The sequence below is a fragment of the Ascaphus truei genome, chromosome 21 (assembly GCF_040206685.1).
Source record: "Ascaphus truei isolate aAscTru1 chromosome 21, aAscTru1.hap1, whole genome shotgun sequence".
Taxonomy (NCBI): Eukaryota; Metazoa; Chordata; class Amphibia; order Anura; family Ascaphidae; genus Ascaphus; species Ascaphus truei.
This window is the reverse complement of record NC_134503.1, coordinates 4,805,992-4,831,224: the sequence shown is the minus strand read 5'-3', so window position 1 is coordinate 4,831,224 and position 25,233 is coordinate 4,805,992. Positions and strand designations below refer to the sequence as shown.

Below are 25,233 nucleotides of genomic sequence, written 5' to 3'. Positions count from 1 at the left end.
GCCCTTGACAAAGATGGCGTCATGGGCCTCAACCTCCGCCATGCGTGTGACTGGCAGATACTTGTTTTAGATCTGAAACATGTTCTTTCCTCCCAGTGGACAAGTTAATAGAAATCTCTAGTTCTGGGAGGAGGTTGTTAAATAGATTAAGCGGAGGGGGGCAGCATTCAAAGGCATGAGGGACAGCTCTGCCCTTCCTAAAGATGGCCGCTGCGCCCCTCCCTGGCCTCTACAGGCAACGCACAGAGTTGTGTTGACAGATCAGCAATGAAGTTGCCCTGCTGTCCTTGTGACTGATAGATCAAGACAACAGTGACAGCTCCTAACTCACACAGGGACTTTGGACTGGGGATCTCTAGCAGTTCCTAAAGGAGCTATGTTGGCTTTTATAGCAAAAAGCATGGTGAGTGCAGCAAACTGCGGGACTGGCCACCCACTGGGTGTTATTATCAGGACCTGGGGGCATCAGGGCACGAATATTATGGGGAATGTTCAATATATTTATTTCTGGGACCTAGAATCATCTATAAATCTCTCTGCTGCATTAGCACCTGGAGCTATTATTGTTTTACAATGTATTTTAGCAGATATCTGGGGGGCTGTGAGTTGGGGAGAGGTGTTATGCAGTGATAATGTATCTTTTTACCTGCAGCTTTGAATTTTTGCATCATAACAGTGTCCTCTTGTGTGTGTTTTTAAAAAATATATAAATAATCTAATTGTTTCTGCTGTCAACATAAGAGTGCTTTTTGTTGTTGCCATTGCTACCTGTGGATATGTTGTGTCTGCATGGGATTTCATTTCAGATTGTATGTGTATCAGCCAATAATATGATTTTATTTAGTACACACAGTAATTTTTCATCTGCTGCTGCAGATTGCATTTTATACAAAAAAAAAATCAAGATTGCCGTGTTGATCAGACTATATTGAAGTGTCATGGGTCTTGTTGCTAAATGTTACGTTACTGCCCTTTTTAATGAGAAATAGGATCATGTGAAACATTCACAGCAAAAATAAGTTGTTATTGAGAATGTATTTGCTATAAGTTCACTTTTACATTGGCAGCAAGGGCACTGCATGTCCCAGGCAGACACTGTCCTGTCACTGCACCGAGTGTGTGCTGGAATGGAGGCCCATACGGAATAGCAGAAATGTTTGCAGTGTATTGTGTTACAAACAGTCTCGTATGTCTCTTTCTGTATCCTTGAGCTATAGTTGGAGCCTTGCAGAGAATTGTCCAGGCTGGCAATGATTTGTAATCGGTTACTGTACTGTGTGATCTTGTGAAGATCTCACAGAAATAATGTAACCAGTGAAGGAGGGATATACTGGGACTTGGAGAAGAAAACTGTATCGGAGTTTAGCAAATAACTGGAACAACGTTGATCCCTTTAAACCACTTGGTTCCTCTATTATTTATTTATTTATAACATGTTTTACCAGGAAGTAATACATTGAGCGCTACCTCTCGTTTTCATGTATGTCCTGGGCATAGAGTTATGATAAAGTATTGTAAAGCTATTTACAAGTAGTTGTAAATTCAACTGGTGGCCTGATAGTATTGAGGTGGCCGTTTGATTGTCCACTTCTAATTTCATTATAGTTGCCCAAGCAGCCAAGTGCAATTTTGTTCACTTAAACTCAAAACATTGTGTGTGATATATATATACACACACACACAAACACACGTTACCGATGTTAATGGTTGTTATACTTCAACACTTTGCAAGCATTTGCATTTGTCCTGACGTATATGACGATACTATTGTGGCCCTTCTACGCCTAATTTATGTTCTGATCCGGCCCGTTTAGGAAGCTGGTTACAGGGCTAGAAACACTCTGATCTGTCCCTTCCCTGTGTTAGACGGGTGGCTTAGGCGGTTAGGCGTTGGTTAGGTTGCGTATGTATAGCTGTCAGTATGGAAATGCCTAAATCTGGGGGTTCTGGGAGACCTGGTCTAATATATATATGGTGTTTCATAAATCGTATTATCCCTCCGTTGAAGTCTCTGTGGTAGTAGGTGCTGTGCTGAATGAGTAAGGCTGTCCAAATGTCCGCTCCGCTTATGTGCTCTGAAAAGCTTATTAACAAACGACATATTGGTGCGATACAATGTTTCACACCCTGCTCGATGATCTTTAATCAGATACTGTATTCTGTGGCCTTGTGAGGAATGTGTGCCATTGGAGGAGGGATTTCATGTGAATTGGATGAAAGGAAACAGTGTCAGAGTTCTGCAAAGAACTGGAGCAACCTTTGTGCTTTAACCATTTATCCCTGTACACCTTACACCTCTCTGCTCATTTCTGAAATCTCTACCCGAATCCCGACACTGCCGTTAACCAGATCGCCATGTATAAGTAATGCTAGTTTTCTTATTTCAGATTCCTGCATTTTCAATGACTGTTTTTTTTGTTTTCTTGACAAAATAGAACAGTAAAATGCGATAAAGTTTCTAGACGTTTGAGCCTGCATGTTAAATAGGCTGTATGGGAGTGCTGAGAGGACAAGTTAAGCGTAGAGAGACAGGTAAAGAGAGGGCTCGGTTCTGATCTCACCCCAGCGATGGATGGGAAGGACCAGTCGGATAAGGTATAGTATAGAAATCAGTGCATTTATTTATCTCACCGCTGCCTCACTCTCCTCTTCTTTGGACCAGCCTTGCATTCTAGATGTTCTTTTGCTTTTCTGGACTTCCTATCTTACAGGTTTAGATCGGTTTGGGGCGGGGGGCACTGGAATAAGCACCGATCTGCTTTGAAACTGCATGTTATTTCCGTTCCCAACCAAGGGAACACATGATATCCCTACCAAGGGCATCATGAGCATTTTATTGGGCAAGAAAAACTTAAGAGGGCAACAAATATATATATTTCAGAACCTGAGAATAAAATTGGCAACTTTTGTTAGCCTTTTAAGGAAAAAGAAGAGGAGATAGATGGAGGTTCATCACAGATTGAGATCCCCTATTGTAACGGACAGTAAATAGTTATTTATGGATGTGATGAGGCTGTACAAAGCTTTCCATTGATCCCATGTCCCAGCATCATGTTTAGCCCCTGGTAGTGTAGGGGTTATTACCTGTATACATAAACCTGTGAGGTCCCAAAGGCCCTGTACATCTATGGAAAACGAGCTGGTTGGTCCTCGAAGAGGTATTACAACCTATGCTGAAACTGCTCTCCTTCAGGAGCGATGCAGGTGCTAGAATTTGCACTAACTAAGAAAATGAACATGTAACCAGCTTCATGGTAAGAATGACTCCTTTGAAGTTCCAGTGTCCTCTCTCCAGGTAACCTGGCTAATTATTTTAATTCTCTGTGCCGCAGCACCAAAAATTAGATTGTAAGCTCTTCGGGGCAGGGACTCCTTGTGCCTGCAAAATGTACAGCACTGTATACACTACCAGTGTTTATAACAGAAGTATTATTGTTAATAGCAGAAGGCGTGTATTCCCTAAATCAGGGTTCGGTCACGCAGAAGAGGCGTAGAACCTCTGTCCTAGGCACTATCGCCCTATACAAACAGTGTCCATTTTGCAGGCAAAGCCGGTTCGCTTGGTGAAGCCGGTGTCTTCGGTGAAGCTGCCTGGGAGGTACCTGACGCACCAGGAAGGGTTGCCACACCTGCCCGTGCCCCCTCTGCAGCAGACCTTGGAGCGGTACATGCTGGCCCTGAAGCCTCTGGTCAGCCAGGAGGAATGGAACCACACCAAGCAACTGGTGGAGGATTTCCGGGAGTCCGGGGTGGGGGAGCGGCTGCAGAAGGGGCTGGAGAGGAGAGGAAAGAAGATGGAGAACTGGGTAACGCCAGGAAACCGAATGTATAGCGCGTCGCACGTAATGATAAGATATCTGTTATTAACCCCTTGAATGTCAGAGAGGCCAGAAATGGCGTGTGTGGCCTCTCTAGCCCTCAAGGGCTTGAAGTGGCAATGAAAAGCTAGAATATGCTGTATTTATACTCTTTTGCAACTGCTAGCCCCACACGCTTGAACCATGTTTACAGTATCTTTGTATCATTTGTGTCCATTCTGAGATACCGAGCTCTGAAAAGCTGCGACTCCGGAACTGATTAAAATGGTAGCGATGCATAGCCATAGAAATCAGAGAAGCCAAAACAAAAATATGAATCTCTCTTTTGTTCAGGATATATGAAAAAGGTGACAGCGTTATGCTTTGGGAACAAGGCTGAATCATAGTACTGTATATAATAACGCTAGATGCATTATGGAGTAATTATGTTGCATCAGGGATGCTCAATTCCAGTCCTCCAGCCAACCCCCAACAGGTCAGGTTTTCAGGATATCCCTGCTTCAGCACAGCCACCTGTGCTGAAGCTGGGATATCCTGAAAACCTGACCTGTCAGAGGGGGAAGGGGGAGGGTAGCTTAAGGAGTTGAGCCCCCTGTGTTCCATAATCACATGTTCTTGCTGATTGCAGACAGTTGTTTTTTTTCAATTGCTTGACTTGCTCCCCCTGTTATGGTACTTCTTAGCTCTCTGACTGGTGGCTGCAGACCGCCTATCTGGAATACCGCCTGCCAGTTGTGGTTCACTCAAGTCCTGGGGTGGTTTTACCGAAGCAAGATTTTGCGGACAGGCAAGGTCAGCTCAGGTAAGGTTCCTACAGGTGTCTCCTCCCTGCGCTGATCTGTGTGTGCTCTGCTGCTGTATAGGTGGGGGGGGGAGGACGGGGGCAGAAGGCTGACCTGTGCTCAGAGTGACCTTTCCTACACTTACTCAGCATCTATTTCCATTCTCCGCTCTACTCCGGCTGAGCTCAAAATACTCACCGGTGACGGCGTTCCCACAGAGCTTGTAGGCTGACTGAGCATCAGACCTTCCCACCTCTCCTTAGGCTGGGGCCATGGTGCCGCAGACCGTGCGGACGCGTCCGCACGCTGAGCAAACAGACTGCCTTAAAGCAGTGTTCGCATACATGTAGCGTGCGGGCGTTTGCACGCGGAAGCACGCGTTGCGCAAAAAATCAGTTCAAACTAATGGCACGACAGGCCGGTCACATGAGCGGTTCGCCCAATGAGGACGAACCACCTCCGTGACGCCCCCAGGGCACGCCCTCCACGGCATCTCGACCATGGCCAGGGAAAGCACCCGCTTTCCCACAGCCTCTGCACGCCTCGGCGAGGGCACCATCGCCCAGGCATCTCTGTTCCTCGTTCCTCTCACCTATTTTACCCACAATTAGGACCACTTTATATCCCTGTTACCTAGGCCTTAATATACCCAAACAAAGTGATTTATAGTCTCTAATCAAAATAAATCAATCGTGAATTTTGTGCTTGTAAAAGTAAATATACAAACAAGCTCAATCAGATGCTGCTCAACCTTTGAAGAGGATTACTTTCTCAATCCACGTGATTCTTAGAAGTCCAGAGGGGTCAGGGATCGCAAATACATGTAATAGAAAAAATAATATACAAATTGTGCAGTATGTCTTTAAATGCTGCGTGAAGTATTCATTCGCCCAGTCGAAATATACTCACAGATTTCTCTGTGTTTAGATGTATATAAAGGTTTCTTTAGGCTGCGGTGGTTGTGAGATGATTATATATATATATATATATAATCTGTAGGACCTGCATGGAGTCAAATCCTCAACGTATATGATATGTAATAAAAGAAACATATGCAAATTGCGCCGTATGTCTTGAATTCACAACTTGGAATCAGTGCTCATTCCCCCTGTAGAAGTTATACTCACAGAATTCTCTGTGTCAGGGTGTTCATAAAGGTATCTTTGTATTGTACTGTTTGTAGAATGGTCACATGTAGAAACAGCATGTAGGAAATCCTCCAGGCATGTATAAGATTTAGAGAAGAAAACCAGACATAGTGCAGACTGCAAAGTACTTTTATCTGCAGCAGAAAAGTAAAATCACACTCACATGTGGGTCCTTACAATGCATCTGATCTCAGACGCGCTATTAGAGAGGGTTGGGGTTACTTACTGTACAATGCATCTGATCTCAGACGCGCTATTAGAGAGGGTTGGGGTTCTTTACAATGCATCTGGTCTCAGACGTGCTATTAGAGAGGGTTGGGGTTCCTTACAATGCATCTGATCTCAGACGCACTATTAGAGAGGGTTGGGGTTCCTTACAATGCATCTGATCTCAGACGCGCTATTAGAGAGGGTTGGGGTTCCTTACAATGCATCTGATCTCAGATGCGCTATTAGAGAGGGTTGGGGTTCCTTACAATGCATCTGATCTCAGACGCGCTATTAGAGAATGTCGGGGTTCCGCAGAATTTCACGTAGGGTGCCTTAACCAAAAAAGGGTTGGAAACCATTGATCTAGGGTTTTAATGCAACATTGCCTCTGCTGCCGCCGACTTCTGCATTACATCTCCCCTGTAAGATCCTAGTGGTCGGACCCTTTGCCCCCCTAATTCTCCGATCTTACTGTGTTATAATAGATCTTGCTGTTCCTCAGGTTTGCTGCCAAACTGATTGAAGGAGTTCTGGATTTCAAGACCATGATAGACAAGTGAGTGGCACCTCCAAATGCTTCAGCAGGTTAATGTGTTCCTCTCCGGCCCGAAGCTCTGATTCACATGTTTTTGCCGGCAGTGAGGCCCTCCCAGTGGAATACCTCGGCGGGAAACCGCTCTGCATGAATCAGTATTACCAGATCCTGTCATCGTGCCGCGTCCCAGGGGCAAAGCGTGACTCTGTCGTCAACTACAGCCAGGTGAAGAAGCCACCCACCCACATCACTGTGGTGCATAACTTCCAGGTAAGGATCTGCACAACTGGGACCAGGAGTCGTGTTTGGGACAAATGAACAATTCATTGATTTTAAAAGATGACTATATCTATCTCTATTTCTGCGCCTCTCTCTTTCCCTCCCCAATTCCCTTCTCTCTCCTCTACCCCTATTTCTCTCTCCCTCTCTAGTCTCTCTCTCTCCCTCTTTCTCTCCCTCCTCCTCTTTCTCTCTCCCGCCTCCCCCTCTCACTTTCTCTCCCTCCTCCCCCTCTCGCTTTCTCTCCCTCCTCCCCCTCTCTCTTTCTCTCCCTCCTCCCCCTCTCTCTCTTTCTCTCCCTCCTCCCCCTCTCTCTCTTTCTCTCCAGCCTCCCCCTCTCTCTCTTTCTCTCCCTCCTCCCCCTCTCTCTCTTTCTCTCCCTCCTCCCCCTCTTTCTCTCCCTCCTCCCCCTCTCTTTCTCTCCCTCCTCCCCCTCTCTTTCTCTCCCTCCTCCCCTCTCTTTCTCTCCCTCCTCCCCTCTCTTTCTCTCCCTCCTCCTCCTCTCTTTCTCTCCCTCCTCCCCTCTCTTTCTCTCCCTCCTCCCCTCTCTTTCTCTCCCTCCTCCCCCTCTCTTTCTCTTCCTCCTCCCCCTTTCTTTCTCCTTTCTCTCCCTCCCCCCCCCTCTCTTTCTCTCTCTCCTCCCCCTCTCTCTTTCTCTCCCTCCTCCCCCTCTCTCTTTCTCCTGTTTATACCGTACAGATTTTATTTGGGTTCTTACAGAAGTTCTTGTAGTTTGAGAGGGGGGGGAGAGAGAGAGAGGGGGGAGAGAGGGGAGAGTTTCTCAGCTGATTATTAGAATAGAATCATTGGCTGAAGTTTTTTTGCAACAGCCAATCAAAACAAGTGGAGAAACAGACATGTACCGGGTACAATGTGGTCACTTATTTCCGTAATTCCGATTTCTAGAAGCTAAAACCTCTTGACCATTACGGTGGGAAGGAATGCATCCCTCCTGTTCTCCGCTTACTTGTAACTCTGCCGGTTTCTCGCACAGTTCTTTGAGCTGGACGTGTATAACAGCGACGGGACCCCTCTCACCGTGGATCAGATTTTCACTCAGCTGGAGAAGATCTGGGGCACCTCCCTGCAAACCAACAAGGAGCCCATAGGGATCCTGACCTCCAATCACAGGAACAGCTGGGCCAAAGCCTACAACAACCTCATCAAAGGTGAGCCGGAGGCGTCCCACGGTGAGAAGGAGCCCCTCGGCTTTGGACCGGACGTCCCGAGGTCTCTCGGCCCGCACAAACTTCGCCGCCACGTCATATGCAGGACATCGCAACTTTAACCCTGTCAATGCCAGAGGGCGGCACCCTCTGGCAATGAAAGGCTTAGGCATCAATTTGAGAGACCTTGGGTTATTCCTGAAACTGCGATAGTGCCAATCGGGGCACTATGTCATGGAAACTCCCATTGACTTAAATGGAAGTTTCTGTGCGATAGTGCCTCGATCGGCACTATCACAGATTGTGGAGTATCCCTCATGGCGTTATACACACGTTTAGCGACTCGCTTTTGCTTGAAGCATTGTGTTGGGCTCCTCTGGGCCACCTGGGATCCATCAGTATAGTAAGACACCGGGCTGGACCCCCGGCTTCCAGAGATGCAGATCTCCGTGGGGGGCGCCAGCAGCTGCTTGGCCACGGAGGGCTGGTCTTAGCCTTTGCGGAGCCCAAGACGGCATGCCGGCATCCGTGTCCCTCCTGTGGGGGCAAAAAATAAAGGGTATTTACCTTGAAAAGCGGCCACCCTGGATGTGACCTCCGGAAAATGTAAGACCCTCCCTTTCAGAAAAAAAAACCCCCCCACAGACCCTCCCCCCGGGGTGAGAAGCGGTCTTGCCAGTCCGGGACCCTGGCACACCCTCCTCTGGTCGGGCAGAAGTTGGATCCCAGGGCCGGCAGGGTGAGGGAGAGTAGGGGGCGCTGAACCCTTGTTCGCCGTGCCCTAAAGCCTATTAGTGTTATATAAATGCTAATTATTAGTGTAAAACGACTATATTCACCGCGCTTCTCTGTGTAAGGAGCATGCTGCTGGGGAAAAGGTTGGCCGTACATATGTGAGAAAACATGAAGTGAATCCTTGCGCTTCTCCCGTTGGGCTAATTATTAGTGTGCTGGTTAAAGGGATTGGCCATGGACTTTAAATTACCAATCCCATTTTCACTACTGTTTTTAATTGTTACTATGAAAAGGTTTTACTGATATCAACATTCACTGTACTAACTGTGAGCGCATTCAACAGGGATTCCTTCTCTCTCCCTACTTCTGAAGCCGGCCCTCCCAGGGTTTCCATTATGGCGGAGTTTCGAATCTCCCGCGCTATTGCGGGCCAATAGGAAGCTGTGATGTCAGGTTCGGCTTCCTATTGGCTCGCGTGACGCAGGAGCTTTAAACTTTTAAAATCCCCAGCTAGCTCAGCCTGAGTGGCTACCGCCGCCCCCTACGGAGGGAAGTGTCTCTGGAAGAAGGGGGTCCCCAGAGCTGACATGAATGGGGTTCAGCTCCGGAGACCCCCTCCCCCCCGCTTCAATCCTGCGTAGAAAAATAAAATGTTAAAAAAAAAAAGAGAAAAAGCGCTTGGATTGCCCATTTTGATATAGAAGGGAGATCAATCCCTTGTCTTAATAATGGGAATTAAATAAAGATTTAAAGTATATTACAGAAGATGCTGCTAAACTGGTTTGAAATTTGGAGACAAAATGTTTAAGCTGTAAAAATCGACATATTTAGCGAGCAGGCAATTCCCTTCCCTTCAGTCTTGAAAGGATTTGATAATATTACCCGATACAAAGTCTCTAACACTAGGGATGCCCGTGGATCTCCAAATGGAAAAGGCAGGGTCTGAAATTAGGGTTATGGTAGGAAGGGGCCATACCAGGCCAGCGAGTCGTGACCTTTTCACCTAAATTGTAACGGATCCCAAATGTCTAAAGAATGCCTAATTATTGGGTGGCAGCCTGAGGTCATCCAGTTTTTCGTAACCAAAGGATGGAGTTGATTTCTGCTGGGCTAGATTCCCAATGCTCAATATATATCCAATCTCCAGTAATAGTTTGACTAAGTTCGGATGGATAACGGACGCTCTTTTTTTTAATTACATTATATACTTTGGGTTCGAAGCATCATCATCTTAGAGAGAGATGTGTAATAGTGTTCTCAGCTATATGTGCGCATTATATGGACTGTACTATTAGGAACCATATCATCAAGAAATTGGGTGTCTAAATTGTCCTTACTTATATGGCATCGTATCAAAATGCCTAATGATAATTGCGGTGGTCCTGTCTATTGACCACTAAACACCGTGGTCTCTGCACACAGCTGGAGTAGGATTACATTGGAGTCGGAATCCCTTTACTACACATCTGGTTTTAAACTATTATAAAACCAGCTGGTAGCTGGGACCAGCACTGTGTAGTTGTTGGGAAATGAGAAAATGTGAGCTATGTTAAAGATGTGTTCATATTACACAGTATGGAGTGTATCCCTCCCATACTCCAGCATTCCTACCCAGCAGCAGTACATGTTAGGGCTGGTTTAATTATGATCAGTATTTATCTTCCAAAGCCTTTTCAAAGTAGAACAGTCTTTACCTGCAAAGCAGTTTGCCTCCTATTGCTGTTCCCCTTTCCCTGCCAGAGGATCCATAAATACAATGATCCATGGAACGGGAAGAGGCAGATTCAAAAGAGCCTGTATTTTTACTGTTCGGCCATAAATCCTTCCTAATCTATGGGCAGAGTTTCTCTTTCCTGTTGTCTCAGGTTCAATTGTCCCGTTGGGTTCCAATGTACCTGCCCCTACCGAGTTTCACCATGAAGTCCTTGGGACTTTGCCATTATGCCTTTCTGTAACCCAAGCTCTGGTTTAGTTGCCCTTAGACGTGCAGCCAGCATCTTGCCAAAGTCCTTCCGTGGTTGTGGTCCCTAGAATTGGACGCAGAAGGCAGCCTGTCCACTTCCAGTCTCTCTGGTTGGGAAGATATTATTCAGACTCCAGATAGATCATGACCCAACATGTGATGCTGACCCTTCTCTCTTCAGATAAAACCAACAAAGAGTCAGTGCGTACGATCCAGAAGAGCATCTTCACGGTTTGCCTAGATGCCCCCATGCCCAGGGTCTCGGACGAACTGTACAAGAGTCGTGTGGCGGCTCAGATGCTGCACGGGGCAGGGAGCCGCTGGAACAGCGGGAACAGGTGGTTTGACAAAACCCTTCAGGTACGTCGGAGGCAGCAGTGCAGTGCGTCCCAGCACTGAAAGGGTGATTGCAATAGTTTGGAAGGAGACTCCTGACCTTTGGTCTGCTGTATGTTCCTATTAGTTCATAGTTGCAGAGGACGGGTCCTGTGGACTGGTATATGAACATGCTCCTTCTGAAGGTCCTCCCATCGTTGCCTTGCTGGATCACATTGTTGAATACACGTAAGGTTTCTTCTGTATTAACAACAGAGATTTACATGTAAGGGTATTGGACCTAAATACATCTAAAGCGCATTACTTCTCACTTACAATCTGAGAGGCACCAATGGTCCTAGTCACTGATTTGGTTCTAAACCCTCATGAATCTACCTGCCCGTTCCTGTGAATATGCCTCAGGATTATTAAAGGCCCAGCACCATTTAGCAAATATGGGCCCAAATCTCCCTAAAAAAAACATTCTGACCACAATGTGAAACCGGTTTGTATGTAAGAGCGTTTCCACCTGTAGTGTGAATGCCAATCCCTCATCAAATGTATATGCAGCCAACACGGGGAGACCAGCCATTCCCAGTACGTATCACTTGCCTCCCCTCACTTTTTGTTCTTCTAAGAATATCTTTATTTGCAAGTAAAGAGAATAAGCTGAGGTGGAGAAAAGCAGTTGGAGGTTATAAACCAAGTTATTCTGTGTTCATGCAGAAAGAAGCCAGAGCTGATCAGATCCCCCATGACTCTTCTGCCAATGCCCAAGAAGCTGCGGTTTAACATCACTCCAGAAATTAAGAATGATATTGAGAAAGCCAAGCAGAACCTCAACATGTGAGTTAAAACCGCACTCCAAGCTGCCATGTTTTTTTTTTTTTCTTTTCCCCTTTTAATATGTTCATCAATACAATCCACACAATGATAAGTAATTAGCTAAATTGACGATAGATCGATCCGTCCTGTGATCTCCTGAAGATTCGGCTCGGGGGTTCACTAAATGGCTGTCAGTGCAGCAGAAGAGGACCAAAGAAGCTAAGTTCTGTGGGGAGGATCCTGAGACCAGGCAGTCACTATATGCAATAGGTGCACTGCCAGGGAGAGGGCAGGGCTCAAAAATGTGATGCTGTTTCAGGAGGGGAAGGGGATGTGACTTTGTAAATGGTTGCTATAGAAACAAAAAATGCTTGTTACATTATAATACATTAAAAATGTCATTTAGTTTTTTTTTTGTTTTTTTTTTTTAAATGCTATAAGTATTTTCTCATTGTCTGCAGCTTTAAAAGAAGAAACTGTGTGTTAGAGGCCAATTGTAACGTGGCCATATGGTGACACAAAGACAGAAGTGGCATAAAACCAACACACTGGTTATGATTCACTTTCACAAGGATATTAAACCTGGTTATAGTTCGGTAATCACTTTAAAGTGATTTGTGAATGTATTTTCATTTTATTTTTTTTGTGAATGCACAATGGCACCGACTGCTACATTCAGTAACTCAGGGGAGTGCAAACGTCTGGTGCTGCGCCCCCCCTGCCTTGCCTCCCCCTTTCCTTGGTGCGGCGTCAAATTACGCCGCAGGGTCATGTGCCATGGAGACGAGGCCTGAAGCCCTCAAAATCAAGGTCAGTTCAGTCGCAGCTGCCTCATGCGATTTCCCCCAGCATTTAATTTAAATGCCTAGGGAAGAGCGCGGGGCCTCTGCAACCACCCACTCCCCTCACAAAAATCTCGGCCGCGCCCCCCCCCCGTTTGCGCACCCCTGCACTAACTGATGCAAAAACTTGTCACGCAGAAGTGCTGCTGTGTTAGTTCAACAGCCTTAGACTTCTGCCTCTGCCACCATTGTGATACTATTCCAGTGCTACCTTCAGAAGATGCCATCTGCATAATATACACCTGCCCAAGATCAATATCCCTTTTGACCATGATGCTGAGAGGATAGAACAACCTACTTAAGAGACTGAACGGACCACCATCAATTCCATTTGTTCCTAAATGGGGTGTTTGGCAGCAGAAGGGGGGACCCTTTTTAGGGTCCCAGTCACGCCGCTGTCTTGCCTTGTATCACCCGTCAGCTTACAATGTATCCCCTTTTTTAGAATGGTTCACGATTTGGACATTAAAGTCTTTGTCTTTGACGGGTTTGGGAAAGATTTCCCCAAGAAGGAGCAGTTGAGCCCAGACGCCTTCATTCAGGTGGCGCTGCAGCTGGCGTATTATCGGTAAGGATGGACCTTTCGGCCAAGTTACTAAAACCGTAAGAAGCCACAAGGCACCCCACGCCCCTTTTAAATGTTCAATAAATAAGGTGCTCCTTGGAGGTATCCATGAGAGCAGGAATTCATTTCTTTGTGGGTGTGCTGTACAAAGTTGAAAAACATGCATACATAACCATAATGTATAAGCAGAATTCCAGCCCCTATGGCGGTCTTGGCAAGGCCACAAGCCTCCTCATATAGTGAAGGGGTGGAAGCAGCATATTCTGCTAGCGGGACCTGAAGCACAGTATAATGCCATGTGCATTGTCCCTCTTCCCAGGATGTACGGGCAGGCCTGTGCCACCTATGAGAGTGCCTCACTCAGGATGTTTCGCCTGGGTAGGACTGACACCATCCGCTCCACCTCTGTGGACTCTCTACACTTTGTGCAGAGCATGGACGACCCTGGTAAACAGGTAAGTGATGGGAAGACGGGAGAGTAACTAACTACAGCTGGCATGGGAGACGATATGGCTTTATAATCAAACAGGGTGTTATGGTTGTTTACTTGCAAAGAAACATGTAACTGGTTTATTTTTGTTCTCTTGTTTAAAGATACGCCCTTTCCTCTGTTGCTCGACTGCTAAAACTCTGACTCAGGCCCTCATTCTCTCCCGTCTTGATTACTGTAACCTCCTGCTGTCCGGCCTTCCTGCCTCTCACCTGTCTCCCCTACAATCTATCCTAAATGCTGCTGCCAGAATCACTCTACTCTTTCCTAGATCTGTCTCAGCATCTCCCCTCATGAAATCCCTCTCCTGGCTTCCAATCAAATCCCGCATCTCACGCTCCATTCTTCTCCTCACTTTTAAAGCTTTACATTCTTCTGCCCCTCCTTACATCTCATCCCTAATTTCTCGTTATGCACCATCCAGACTCTTGCGTTCTTCTCAAGGATGTCTTCTTTCTACCCCCTTTTTATCTAAAGCCCTCTCCCGCCTTAAACCTTTCTCACTGACTGCCCCTCACCTCTGGAATGCCCTTCCCCTCAGTACCCGACTAGCACCCTCTCTATCCACCTTTAAGACCCACCTTAAGACACACTTGCTTAAAGAAGCATATGAATAGCACTGTGGATATTCTGAACACATGATCCATAAAGCTTGGCCCCCTGCAGACGCACTTACCAGAACTCCCTCCTACTGTCTCTGTACGTTCTCCCTACCTACCAATTAGATTGTAAGCTCCTCGGGGCAGGGACTCCTCTTCCTTAATGTTACTTTTATTTCTAAAGCACTTATTCGCATGATCTGTTATTTATTTGATTACCACATGTATTACTATTGTGAAGCGCTATGTACATTAATGGCGCTATATAAATAAAGACATACAATAGGTGTTAAACAATATTTCACATTGTGATTCAATGGCTATTGTATAATTTATATGTTCCTTTAAAAAAAAAAAAAAAAAAAATACATGACTAACCATGTCACAATGTATCCTACATAGACCTATCTTACAGTATTTATCAGAATTTATTTCCTAATATTTTGTTATTCCAAAACCCCCTCAACAAAAGAGCACCAGAAAGCATTATTGAGCTATTTATGTTGTTGGAAGAGCTGCATTTTAACATCAGTCTAACCGTCTCTAAAGTGGATTCTGATATCTTTTCCTTTACTGTCTTAGAACCAGGAGAAAATAGATCTTTTCAGAAAGGCTGTATACGCTCATCGCTTGTATACCGACATGGTAAGATATTACTGTATATATATAATATATATATATATATATAATGGCATGGCAGAAACCTGGAGCTTTGTTACAATTTGAAGTATTTGATCAGTCTTGTCTATTCTGCCACAGGCTATAAGTGGCAAAGCCATAGACAGGCACCTACTAGGCATGAAGCTTCTAGCCATTGAAGATCTGGTCAGCATGCCTGAAATCTTCATGGACACATCATATGCCGTGGCAATGCATTTCAACCTCTCAACCAGCCAGGTAAGACTCATAGTTGGTGTGCTTTGCAAAGCAGATAGAAGACACAGCACCCATATTGTATTGCTCACCCTAATCTCTCTGCAGGTGCCAGCTAAAACAGACTGCGTCATGTGCTTTGGGCCCGTGGTGCCCGATGGTTACGGCGTATGCTACAACCCCATGGAAAGTCACATCAACTTCTCAGTGTCTGCTTTTAACAGCTGTGCAGAGACCAATGCAGCCAGATTGGCACATTACCTGGAGCGTGCTCTGTGTGACGTGCAGCAGCTGATCCAACATTCCCCTAAATCCAAACTCTGAGGGGACGGATGTGCCTTGCAGCGATCCATCCAGACATTACCTGCTAATGGTTTCCCAGGTGGTGCATCAGAGTGAAATTTGTCTGGGGAAACTTTTTTTAATGCTGGATTGGGCTCTGGCAGGGGCCCATTTTAGCCACACCAATGGAGTGACTTAGTTTCAAACACTCCCCTATTCGCTTATCTTTCTGCAACTTAATTGTTCAAGTCTAGAACCTGCCAATTGCTGTTGCTAATTAATGTTCAATCTTCTGAGGACAGAAACATTGCACAGATGCATGGACAATAAGAGGCTTTTTTTTTTAAAGTCATTTTAAGCTGACTGTTGGTAATGCGAGTGATTTTCCTAGAACTAAAGTTGTCTAAAATTTCACATTTAAAGGAAAAAAAAAAAAGTTTGCTAACTATATACACCAACATTTATTATTCCAAGGTACAGATACATGGTAAAATACCATACAGTGGAATTACTAGGAACGGAAGATCCATTGCACTTGTAGAAGCAGTCATGGTTTAATATACAGATTTTTTTAAATGAGTTTTGTACTCTTTAGCATTAACATGTATGTGCCATGTATATTTTCTCACATGCACTGCTCATTTAAGAGCTGTATATACAGCTTTGTTTTTAAGCCTGCCCATAGACTTTGCAGTAGATTTTTTTTTTTTTTATAAACAGCCTGCTGGCAGAAAATCCTGTCTGAGTGCGACAGTCTTGAATGTAATATCGATGAAGCCTTTACTGAACGGTAAATGTAACTAGGACAAAAAGGCTTACGCAATTGCGCAAATATTTCATATGTCCTAGTTGAGAGGAAACTGGTGACTTTGTAATCAAACAGTTTTTGTTTGACATTTCTAATAAATACAAAAATACATAAACACTGTGTATAGATTCTCAGGCAGCTCCCCAAGTGACATTTCATCTCTGATTAGGAGGGTGGAAATGCGTTTCTAGTAAAACTACAGGTTGAGGTGTTACATTCCCGCAAATTCTGATACAAAATAATGCAATCTAGCATTGATTTCATTGTGTATCAGTTTTATTTAAAAAAAAAAAAAAAAAAATCCATGTTTCCGATCATTAAACTCACATCTGAATTTCACAAAAAAAAAAAAAAAAAAAGGCTAATTTAAAGATAAATTTGAAGTCGCAACACAGAGCAGCAAATATGGAGTTGAAAGTGCAGATTTGTGCTGTGATTCTGCACTTTCCTCGCCATGTTACAGCCCAGAACTGATCAGCGCTGCAACTACACGTCCAATGAATAAGCCCCTTTGATTTAAACTTTGAAGTATGGATGTGTGATCCTCCCATGCAGTCTCCAGCACACCCTATACACTATTTCATTGTATAAGGGGATGATCTGCCAACAGGGAGAAGCAGCACAAGACTGATACCATTATTATGTAGCATTATAAAAAAGCAAGACATACTACTTTCAGGCAACTGGCTAATATTTGTGTAAAAAAAAAAAAAAAAAAAAAAAAAAAAAAAGCCAGAATAAGCACATTTTGCTTTGTAACAAAGTGATAAGATCAGCTCTGTGTCCTTATTCCTCAGCTGGTTTAACAGTATGTATGATATAGATAGATATGCTCTATAAAAAGTGCGCACTCCCATGCTCAGACACTACCATTACTCCCTTTTATTGTGGAGACATTAGACAAACTTGGCAGCTGCTGGTATGCGGCTTTATAGCTCTGCCCAGGCGACTCAGTAAAATGGGGTGCATTAAAATGAAGGCTAAGTGGGAACACACGTTTCATGCCTTTGCTGCCAAAGCAAGCTTCCCGCGCACTGCAAGCCCTTCCCGCAGCAGTTAAATTCACAGGCGCCATTTGAGTTATGAGTTAGTTTTTTTATTATTATTACAGACTTCAAACATGGTCAGGCAGTGGTAATTTCAGGTACAGAATAGCATATACTCACATCTGTTTTATAGTAAGAGTTAATGCTTTATATCAGGGACAGCCAACTCCAGTTCTCAAGGGCCACCAACAGACCAGGTATTAGGGCTCTCTGCTTCAGGACAGGTGACTCACTCAAAGACTGTGCTGAAGCAGAGATAGCCCTAATACCTGGTCTGTTGGGGGCCCTGGAGGACTGGGCATTGGACACTAGAGGGAGCAGCACCAACGGAGTTAATGAAACATTACATCCAAGAGACCGGGGTACAAGCACAGGAGGCTACAGAATAGGAACATCGTTCATTCTCTGCTGCAGCAATGATCTTTATGATGGATCTTAAGAAATTAAGAGCCAAGAAATTAAGACAGAAGCTCCCACTTGTCACTCAGTCTCACTGTTTTCAAAGAAAACACACAAAAAAAAAAATCACTAGTGTTAAAAGGGTTATTTGTAGTCCTTTCTTGAAATCTTGTACAAAGTGCAAAAGGGATTGCTTTAAGCCCTCACCATCAGCAATAGGCGCCTTCATGAGTATAGATGCAGACCCCTGGGGTAGGATTAGTTGGTGGCTACTAAGTTTAGCTCAGTCCTGCAAGCTCAGCACGTGACCGTATTACTGGCGTTTTGCTGCCGGGGTGGGGAGCGAATGCCTGAAAAGCAGAATTAAGTGCTCAGGAAGGTGGAGGGAATGCTCGACACTCAGAATCTTCCACCTCAACCAAGATTAGGCTTCCTTTAGAGAATATAAAAAAAAATTCATGCAATAAAAAAAAAATTACGTCTCACAGGAATATGCATTTTGTTTGATCTGGTCCGGAAATATAAATAAAGCTCGCTTTTGCTTCCCCCCACCCCAAGTCAAGCACTTGGAGAAGGTTCATCAGACAGCGTGCGTGTGAGTATTTTCCCCGGGTCCGATATGCAGAGGAGAGCTGCGAGCTGGCCCAAGACATCCCCCGTGAAGGCTTCTCTCCCCTGCTCTTTTGGTCCATCAGTTTTAATGTTCCTCGCTGCGCCAGGGGCTGCACTGGCTTGCGTTCCTTGCGGCTGCCATGATTTTGTGAGTCCTACTGGTTAAACCCCACCCTGTCGCCTTGCTTCTCCTCGACTCACTGAATCTTCGTACCAAGTTTGCGTTGTCTGTTTCTGCAGTAGTGTAAAATAAATACAAAATCAGACATGTGCAGAATGAGACCGGTGCATTCACTGGGAAGGGCATCTACGTGGTCAAGTCTATAAACCCAGTGACCGTTCAGAGCTTTTGGGGGGCTGAAAATCTCCAATAACTAATGGGGATATTTGGCAGCTGTAAAAAAACATAAGAATTGACCCGTAAACACTGGTGGGAAGAAGAGTTGCCCCAATTTTCTAAAGTGGTATGTCCAGGTTTTAAACCTAGTGCCGGCTCATCCCCCAAATGTGAGCGATTCACTTTGGGCCACTTGCATACCACCCACTTCAATTTAATAGCTAAAACACAAAATGCAAGGGCTTTTTAAAAAACAGATACAGCAGGCCGGCATATCTGCTAATGAAAGGGTTAAGGAACAGCGAGAATGGCATAGGCTGGAGTCCCATCATGCATCTTAGCACCATTACCTGGCCTCCGCTCGGGTGACTGTGTATTCAAACCACAAGATGTTGGGGATTAGGCTGGTATCGCGGATAAGGAAGAATTCAGAGATTGGCCTGAAGGCAACAAGACGATGTGTGAGTATTAGGTGAAAATAGAAGACAAGACATCACTGGTCTCAAATTTGCATGTTTACGTCATGGATCAGTGCAAGTCTAACACAAAATCCACACACTCCTATAGAATCTCAAATAAGAATGTGCACATTACTTACATCTAAAGTACTTTTGGGTTGTGAATATCAGGTACTTTGGCAGATGCAAACATTGGACTCCTAAAGGCTGCTGTGACTAGCAAAAGGCAGATAACTGGAACAGATCATAATAGGTTTCCTACATAGCACTGTACATAGAAGTTTGAAGGCACAGTTCCCAGCCCTGCAGAGATTACAATCTATTATATGTTACACCTGGAGCTAAAAATGACCAACTCAAGATCACAAGGAGTCAACATTGGGATTCAAACCCACTTCGAAGGCACTTTACCACTCCATTTCATAAATGTGCTTGAGGTAGATTCAAACTGCATTATATTCAGTGCGGATTACAGGGTCATTGGTTTTCACCCTCATTGAACAGATTTAGAGCGCAGAAAACCAACACAGCGAGGGCTTCCGCATCGTGCTTAACTTACCAGGCGGCAATCCTAGGAAACAGTGGGGTAAGAAACTCCTGTGTGAAGGCAAACCAGGCGACGGCCAGGAAGCTCCCAGCCACGCCTCCATACGCTACCTGGCTCCAGGTGTGATACATTAAATACACTCTGCGGAAGAAGCACGACACATCAGCAAATAGACCTGCAAACTAAGCCACCGTGGGACTATGATCCCCTACTCACGTCCCTTCTAAAGTTACAGAAAGTGCCCGTCACCCCTTCTCCTCCACACATTATTGGTCATGTCACCAAGTGAAACTATGAATAAAATGTTTTACTTCACAGAATTAACATTTGTTTTTATCATAATAAAATTGCTGTTTACTGGAGCTGCTCCTTTCTCTCTCCCCCCCCACTCACCAATTTAAGGTGTGTAAATGTACATTTCCGTGCAGCACATGGATACTAGGTCAGATCAAGCAGACCGGGAATATGTGCCGGTGATGTGCGTACCTGCTATAGGAGACCAAGAATGCTCCCGTCAGGAGGCAGACAGACAGGATATGTCGCCAGAGCAGATCCAAGAAGCGAGCATTGTTTGTTTGGTGCATCCTGAAGAGAGGGAAAAAAAAAAAAAGTATATAAAATCAGATTAAACATAACAAAAACAGCGATAAGCATCTCGTTACCTCCCAAAGATACAGCAAATAATACCACGTTGTGAGCACATTCACATGTCCTCAGGCAGGTCTTACAAATCCTTATCCCAACTATGACCACAAACAGGCTTTTGGTCTCTGGTATTTAGTTAAAGCTGCAATCCAGCATAGTTGCATTTCTTACAGGCATCTGAATGGGGAAGTGTTCTGTCAATCAAGTGTTTTGTTTCTCTTTATCCTACTCAGTCCTTACCAGAGAGCCTATAATATAAGGGGAGGTGGGACGGGACTGGCTGTACAAGCACTTGCCGTTTACACCGTGACACCACACTCCCTACCAAGTCTGACTTGGGTGTCAGAATTTGGTTTATATATTTAAAAAAAAAAAAAAAAAAAAAAAACACACCCCCCCAGAGTGCCTCAATCACCCAGGTGAGACGCCCTTAAACACGTCACTGAAATGTGTTCAGTTTGGTCCTGGGAGGGATTGGCCCTTTCATTCCATCGCTGTCTATGCAACATGTTATGAAGGGGTTCCAATAAGAATTTTTCTGCATTAAGTGTCTAAAAAGCCCTGACGGGATATAATCCGTGATTACATGGTGAAAGCAAATAGAGAATGCATATATTTATATAAATGTTTCTCCTCCCCCCCCCCACTGGCATTCTTGCAGTAGAGACTCACCTCAAGTATAGGAAGAGAAATGAATACACAGAGAAAAACCACATGAACTGCGAATGGCTGGAAGGCAAACCATATTCTGTGGTGATTATTGTGTGAGTACCTATAGAAAGGGCACAAAAAATAGCAAATACTTTTATTTAAGAAAAAAAAAGTGCTACTTACATGTTTTGGAGAGACCGGAGGTTTATTGTGCCTGTGTGTTAGAGATCAATTTGTAGTGCCCATGGAAACAGTGTAGGATTGGGATCCCCAGAATTACTAGTACTGGGTCTAGAATTTAAATGTCAAGGGCTTACCCAAAATGGCAGACAACTCCTGCCAAGGGGTGGGGAGTATGGCGAGGACTGTCTTATTTTTCCCACGTATAAACCAGTCAACAAAACAGATAGCTGCAAAGAGTTGAAGGCTTTGTGGACACAGATGAAGGTGCCCATCTTCTTACCCAAGAACCTGATCTGTATCAAGTATAATGTTGCTTTACCTCCAGACAAATGATCAGCTCACATATACTGTGTCTACATGCTTAACCCCACCCTCACTGCCCTCTCATACCTTCACATGGCCGCGGCTCCCGGATTATGTTCTTTATTACCCAGTTCACACCCTCGTTGATAACCAGACCCCCCAGAAAGGAAATCTGAAAGAAAGAAAGAAAAAAAATAATAATAATAAAATACATACATTTAAAAAAGAAAAAAAAGTAACAGGAGAAGCCACAAGTCTCACCGTGTGAAGTTCTCTCTTGAATGTGATTAGCGTCACAAAACTGATGAGAATGAAGATTGGTCCTAGGCTGAGGTAGGCCAACAGCTGCCCGGAAATATCCCCTGAAAGAACCACCACAAGCAGTGAGGATACCGATCACAACTAATTGTGTTAAAGACACAAAGAATGCACTATCTTTACATGTCAATTAAAGGCAAAGAAGGGTGGGGAGCCGTGTTGGTCCTTTCTTCCATGTAGTAAAAAAGGAGGGAGAGAGGGTAGGGGGTATGATACCTTTTATTGGACCAACAAGTAGTTGATCTGTTATACGCTTTCCAACCTCTCAGGGTCCTTCAAAAATCGGGGTTACCCTAACCCCAAGAGGTTGGAAAGCCTGTAACATCAACTAACTGTTGGTCCAATAAATAGTGTATCATACCCCCCTACTCCCTCCTTTGTTATGTCAATTATAGGAACCTATCAATACTATTCAAGTGCTCATACGATAGCAGTCCGGCGCACTGCGACTGTTGCCAAGCGAACGGCTGGGGAAGAGACTTCCAAATTTGTTTTTCCTCTGGCGATGGCCATGTCACGTGAGCGGTTCAGCCAATGAGGGCAAACCCGCTCACGGCCATGCCTCCCGGTATAATCAAGATGCCGCTCGGCGGCAGCACAGCGTGACATCACAGGATAGCGCTGCCGCCCTGCAGCTCTTGGTATAATTGAGGCCTACTACAGGAGTAGGTTACTTTTTTTTCAGGCTACAGAGGTTTAGTACCAGAAACAAAAACCCAAGGTGGCACACTACACTCCCCATAATAGAACAATCAGTGAATAACATTAGTTTGAATGTTAGGGCACGCGCACACACGATAATATATTCCTCTACTTAAACCCTTAGAAAGAGTGACAAGTTCCGGTTTTCTCTTCCAAACAAATTCACCAAAAACCAGGGAGCAGAGGAAATGGGGTGGTGTAATCAAACATATCCCAAATTCTGTAGATGTGGTATCAGGAAATCCAGGTGCTCTCGGAGAAAAGAAAGGAATAGAAATAGTGCAGACGGTACATGATCTATATACACTTTAACTTGGTTGATAAAAAAAACCCTCCAGAATGAAGGCTTACAGGAAATAAAATGTTTTGGGCATAAAGACAAATCTGACAGCGATTCGCAGAGGGTCGCGATCTAACTGCTCCTCTCAGGGCCTTCTCCGCGTCACTTCCGGTTACGGCCATCAGCCGCTGCGGCTTCTCTATCTGCTTTGAGTCACTGGTAGGCTATGCGACTACGCGTTTCGCTGTAAAACACAGCTTCGTCTGGAGTCATGACTCCTGACTAAGCTGCGTGTTACAGTGAAACGCGTAGTCGCATAGCCTACTTGTGACTCAAAGCAGAGAAAGAAGACAGAGAAGCCACTCCTTCGGCTGTGGACGGCCGTAACGCGGAGACTGCGACACCTGACCCTTTAGGAATCACTGTCAGATCTGTCTTTATGCTCAAAACATGTTATTTCCTGTAAGCCTCAATTCTAGAGGGTTATTTTTAATTAACAGTGTATTTATAGATCATAAACCGTCTGCACAATTTCTACTCCTTTCTCTGAGAGCACTATGATTTCCCAATACCACATCTACAGAATTGTCACTCATTTGGGATATGTTCGATTACACCACTCCATTTCCTCCGCTGCCCTGTTTTTGGTGAATTCCAGAGGTTAGGTACCTCATGGCTGATTGTGTACTATGCCAATAAAGTAAAATTCAGGAACAAGAATAAAATAAATATTGCAAGGTAAAAATTACTTGTTTTGCTGCAGACAGGATAACAATACCTTCATCAATTATTTATCACTTTTTTTGCTGACCCATTAAAAGGCACATGAAATATGCAAGGAAACCACAGAACCCAACAGCCTAGAGAAGTGGTGGCCAAGTAGGTTTTAAAGGGAGAGGGCAGAGGGCTTTCAAATAAGCTATGGGGAAGTGAGAGGGTGGGGGGGCGCGAGACAGTCTAGATAAAGGACAGACACAGCGGTGTCACCTGCCTAAACTGATAACGTCCAAGCAACAGCACGGATATAAAAGTGCAAATATCATTCACACGCCTAATCTTACAGTAAGCATGGGTCAGTTTACCCAATACATTAATCCCTCTGCTGCTAGAGGCCTGCAACAAAAAGGGGTTAAGAAAAGTCACACGTGACTAGAAAAAATATAGTGAGATATACATGCATAGTATGGGATACCTTCTGAAAGCTTTGCACAAACATTGTGTTATCATAAATTAACACAGAAAGACGGTTTGTAGACAGCCAGTGCCCACAGAAAAAAAAATACTGATAAGCTGAAACAGCCCGTCACCACACATACAAATATGACATGGTGAGTGCTAGATAGGGATACACTTCAGAAACTGCAGCTATGTTTATCTAGCTTTTCCCAATGCTATAACCCTTATGTATTAGTTTCTCACATAGCGCTGGCAGTGTACGCAGGGCTGTACATAAGACTTTGCAGGCCCCTGCCCCCTAGAGTTTCCAATCTAATATTTGGTGCCCGAGTTACAGGGAGATCGGGTGATGGCATTTCAGGCTCCCCGTCCCTCAAAGTCAGCGTCACTCCTTCAGCCCAAGGAAGGGAGCCGACTGAAATACATATGTAGTGCATAACATTCTTCTATGTCCTGGCAGGTGCTAAACAACAGGTCTTAAACTCAGTCCTCAAGGGCCACCAACAGGTCAGGCGTTATAGAAATCCCAAAACATACAGGACACCTACAAGCTCATATTGAACACCCAAAATAACCACAACATATATATAAGCATATAAGTGTCACAGAGGACACTTCGGCGACTGAGCCACCTGGGCCGAAGCCAGGACTGGTTGCACCACCTGTGCTGAAGCAGGGATATCAATAAAGAGTTGGCCTGTTGGCCCCTGAGGACCGATTTTGAGGCCCCTGTGCTAAACAATCCAACGTCAGCTCTGGACAGGCATTTGCAATTCAAATGTCCATGCAAACATCTGTGTGCAAATCATCTCATGGCAGGAGGAGTAAAACACACCGGTTGCATAGACTTGTGCCTACACAGCAACTACAATGGCAGACTCCCCTGTGCATAGGGCACCTCAGCTAGGAGGAGGGTTAGTCCCCCATTACGGCATACCGGGAAGCACAGGTATCTGTACCCCTGCACATAGCTTGCGCATGCGCACGCGCACGCGCACAACAGCATAACACGATTTGGCAGGACATCACAGCAAGTGCGCCTGCGCATATCCCGAACCGACCGACCCCCCTAACAGGAATCCCAGTTTAGCGGCTGCCTAAACATAACGCTCGTGTAACCGGCGGGGCAGAGGAAGGGAGCTGCTGAGCCACGGCGGGAGCAAGGCGCCGCTTACCTGCGGGATATTCTACGTGAGTGAGGGAAACTGGGCGCCATTGAGCCGCGATCGAGCACTGCTCTACTACCGCCATCTTTACCCGGATACCGGGAGCTTGGCAACGACCAATAGCGGCGGAGAGATAAGGCGGCGCAAACCAATGGGAAGGGACAGGGAAACAGAT

At 45.0% G+C, this 25,233-nt stretch overlaps 2 protein-coding genes across 3 annotated transcripts; one reads left to right on the top strand and one right to left on the bottom strand.

Moving 5' to 3' along the window:
- Nucleotides 1-56: 56 nt before the first annotated feature.
- CRAT (carnitine O-acetyltransferase) lies at nucleotides 57-17,824 on the top strand. Of its 2 annotated transcripts, XM_075578632.1 has the most exons (15): nucleotides 57-403; nucleotides 2,436-2,595; nucleotides 3,546-3,806; nucleotides 4,502-4,620; nucleotides 6,461-6,514; nucleotides 6,598-6,763; nucleotides 7,767-7,941; nucleotides 10,818-10,996; nucleotides 11,100-11,200; nucleotides 11,678-11,797; nucleotides 13,064-13,186; nucleotides 13,503-13,638; nucleotides 14,855-14,917; nucleotides 15,032-15,169; nucleotides 15,254-17,824. In XM_075578632.1, exons 2-15 carry the CDS (start codon nucleotides 2,569-2,571, stop codon nucleotides 15,467-15,469), a joined length of 1,878 nt encoding a protein of 625 aa, XP_075434747.1. In that variant the 5' UTR covers nucleotides 57-403; nucleotides 2,436-2,568; the 3' UTR covers nucleotides 15,470-17,824. The 2 variants fall into 2 exon arrangements, with proteins under 2 accessions (XP_075434747.1, XP_075434746.1); XM_075578631.1 differs by lacking the exon at nucleotides 2,436-2,595 and having other exon boundaries at nucleotides 59-403.
- Nucleotides 16,947-25,216, bottom strand: DOLPP1 (dolichyldiphosphatase 1). The gene is made up of 8 exons (XM_075578634.1): nucleotides 25,068-25,216; nucleotides 21,678-21,778; nucleotides 21,504-21,588; nucleotides 20,952-21,051; nucleotides 20,121-20,219; nucleotides 19,647-19,775; nucleotides 18,980-19,069; nucleotides 16,947-18,526 (listed from the first exon to the last, which is right to left on the bottom strand). Exons 1-8 carry the CDS (start codon nucleotides 25,141-25,143, stop codon nucleotides 18,490-18,492), a joined length of 717 nt encoding a protein of 238 aa, XP_075434749.1. The 5' UTR covers nucleotides 25,144-25,216; the 3' UTR covers nucleotides 16,947-18,489.
- Between the last annotated feature and the right edge of the window lie 17 nt (nucleotides 25,217-25,233).